This window comes from Anoplophora glabripennis, unplaced genomic scaffold (genome assembly GCF_000390285.2).
Source record: "Anoplophora glabripennis isolate ALB-LARVAE unplaced genomic scaffold, Agla_2.0 scaffold2591, whole genome shotgun sequence".
NCBI lineage: Eukaryota > Metazoa > Arthropoda > Insecta > Coleoptera > Cerambycidae > Anoplophora > Anoplophora glabripennis.
The window spans coordinates 1-2,690 of NW_019418673.1; the positions used below are offsets into that span (position 1 = coordinate 1).

A 2,690-nucleotide genomic window follows, 5' to 3' on the forward strand; every position below is an offset into this window, starting at 1 on the left:
TTGGATTTGGATGCGGAATTTTCGGTGGTGTAGGTAGGATTTTATGAGTTTGGTAAAGGATATGGGATATTGGTTGGTGAGCATTTTCATCAGCCTAGGTCACCTGACCTAGGGCAAATAGCTGACGCTTTTGCTGTTCAGTGTTCATGTTGAAACAGCTACAAGGCACAGAAAGTCGGCTTGGCTCCATCCATAGTACCTGTACTGTCAAACACAAAATGCTGTCAAATCTATGACATATGTAAGGGCTTTTGTTTTTATTTACAAATTACAGAAATTATTCGCTGTCTCTGCTGTATTCAAGTTTGGATTATAGTATGTTATGTGTGCATTGATTAACTAGTGGCAATTTAAGTGGAAATGGAATCTTTAGAAAGTTATGTGGTAGGAATATGTCAGAACATGTGCCCCGATGAAGAAATAAAACTGTTAGTAATTAATTCAGTTTTATTAATTTAAATTTAATTTCATTCTTCGACTTTCCACAGACGAGAAAAAGAAAGTCTCCTGCATACTTTGGAAGTAGTGCCAGGAACTGAAAGAGACCGTAAACCAAAAGCTGATAGAAGCCGTATGGTCAAAACATTTTGTCGGTCTGCAGCAGGAAAATCTATGCAAGACCCAAAAAATTTAAGACCGCCAAATATTTTGTTAAAAACATTAAATTACCTTTTAGATGAGTAAGAAGTAAGAGATACTGTTCATTAGATATTACTTAATGTTTTAATTTTAGTATTATATCTAGGAAAGATTTACCTTGGACAGTGATTTATGATTTTGTAATGGATAGGTTAAGGTCAATAAGGCAAGATCTAGTCATTCAGAATTCTTCTAAAGCCTATTGCATCAGTATTCTTCAACCTATAGTAAGATTTCATGCATATGCTTCATATAGGTAATGAATTAAAATATTTTGGGCATATACTTAATCTAACTTATTGGCAGAGCATTAGATGTTAAACTCTTTCAATAAATTTATATTTTTTTTAATGAAAACCATTTCATTGAAATTTCAACTATTAATTATTTAACCTTTGTCTCCATTTTCTTTTTTTTTTTTCTATGTATAAAACCGACAACTAATAATTAAATGTTTTTTTTTTGTTCTATATATTAAAGTGTATGGTTTTCAGACTATGTGAGGAAAACATAAACAGTTTTGATCCAGTTATAAACACAACTCATTTACAAGAGTGCCTAAAAAGACTTTTGTGTATGTATGATTGCTGTGAGGAGATAAGTGGTAAGGATGGCGAAGTATATTCATTTTTAATTGAAAATAGACCACATTTTGAGGCTTTATATTTAGTCTTAAATTTAGGAGATTCTGAAGCAATTATAAGACCTTTAAATTTATCTAAAATATGGAGGTACGTAATAATACTTTGTTTTATTTTGAAAACAATTAAATTTTTATTTAAATTAATAGAACTGACGTGGTAGAAACTGCTTTAGAACTATCCCTTTCATATACAAACAGTAATTTCATCAGAGTTTGTAGACTAATAAAACAGCTTCCAATATTACTTCAGGCTGTGGCAACCCTACACTTACCAAAATTGAGAAGGTTTGTGGCATGTCTACAAATTTTGAACATTAAAAGTTTATGAATACTATTTTAGGACTGTCTTAAAAATTATGTCTGTAGCTTATAGTTCTAAAAACTTAATTTTTCCTGTACATGTTCTAAAAAGTCTATTGTTGTACAATAATGACCGAGATGTATTCAGTGACTGTAAATATTATGGATTAGAAGTTCGAGACAATGGAATTTGTTTTTTAAGGAGTTCGTTCAATGATAATAAGATGGTGAGCACATTTTTGGTATTTTGTTTTATAACTTTTATTCTTTTGAATAAAATGTTTTTTTATATTTCATTGATACTTTCAGCTGCCTCCGTCACATCAAGATTTTGTCGATCAGAAGCTAAATGATGTTAGTGTCTCTACTTTAATTCTGTTTGGAGATGAATGAAAAATGTTTTACGTTTTATATTATTTTGTTGTGTTTATATTTTTTTTATATACCTACTTAAATATATTTACCTTGATTTTTATTTGTTAATTTTTTATTTAGTAATCCTGTTGTGATTGAATAAAGAAATGATACATTTAAAGTAAAGGGTCAACACCTGAAAATATTAGATTCCACTAACTTCATAATCGTTAAAGATATTGGGAAAGTAAAACAGAATTTGTGCGCTAATTTTTCACAAGAAATTAATTTGTTTTGCCATATACAGGATCTAACTTTAAGTGGTGGTCAGTGTTTTAGGAGTAATAGTACTTGTTTCCCAGAATACTAATATGCAAATAATTTTTATTTTAAGTCGAGTTAATTTGTCATTTTAAAGTGGCTATATAACTATGAATATTGAGTATTTGTAAAAAATTTTATTGGGATACGCATGTACATACATAATAAATGATAAATAAAAATACTAATCTAATGAATTTTAAACATTTCAAGTTTCTAATAAAAAGTATTTGTTACTATATTTTTAAAGCACTGTGTTTAGTTTGTGAATCTCACTGTCTTACTCTAATAGGTTAAGTGAATTATCTACAATAATATCAATCCACCTGATGTGATATAACACCGTGTCATTACGTTTGTTGGTTTACAACAGCGGTCGTTAAACTTTTACGACTTGCGGAACCCCGCCAACATTTCGATTTTTTCAAACACA

At 29.6% G+C, this 2,690-nt stretch overlaps 1 protein-coding gene across 1 annotated transcript; it reads left to right on the forward strand.

Moving 5' to 3' along the window:
• Positions 1–231: 231 nt before the first annotated feature.
• LOC108916662 (SAC3 domain-containing protein 1-like) lies at positions 232–2,037 on the forward strand. Its single transcript, XM_018722960.1, has 7 exons — positions 232–428; positions 489–680; positions 734–895; positions 1,134–1,370; positions 1,430–1,567; positions 1,623–1,809; positions 1,892–2,037. Exons 1-7 carry the CDS (start codon positions 361–363, stop codon positions 1,973–1,975), a joined length of 1,068 nt encoding a protein of 355 aa, XP_018578476.1. The 5' UTR covers positions 232–360; the 3' UTR covers positions 1,976–2,037.
• The last annotated feature ends 653 nt before the right edge of the window (positions 2,038–2,690 follow it).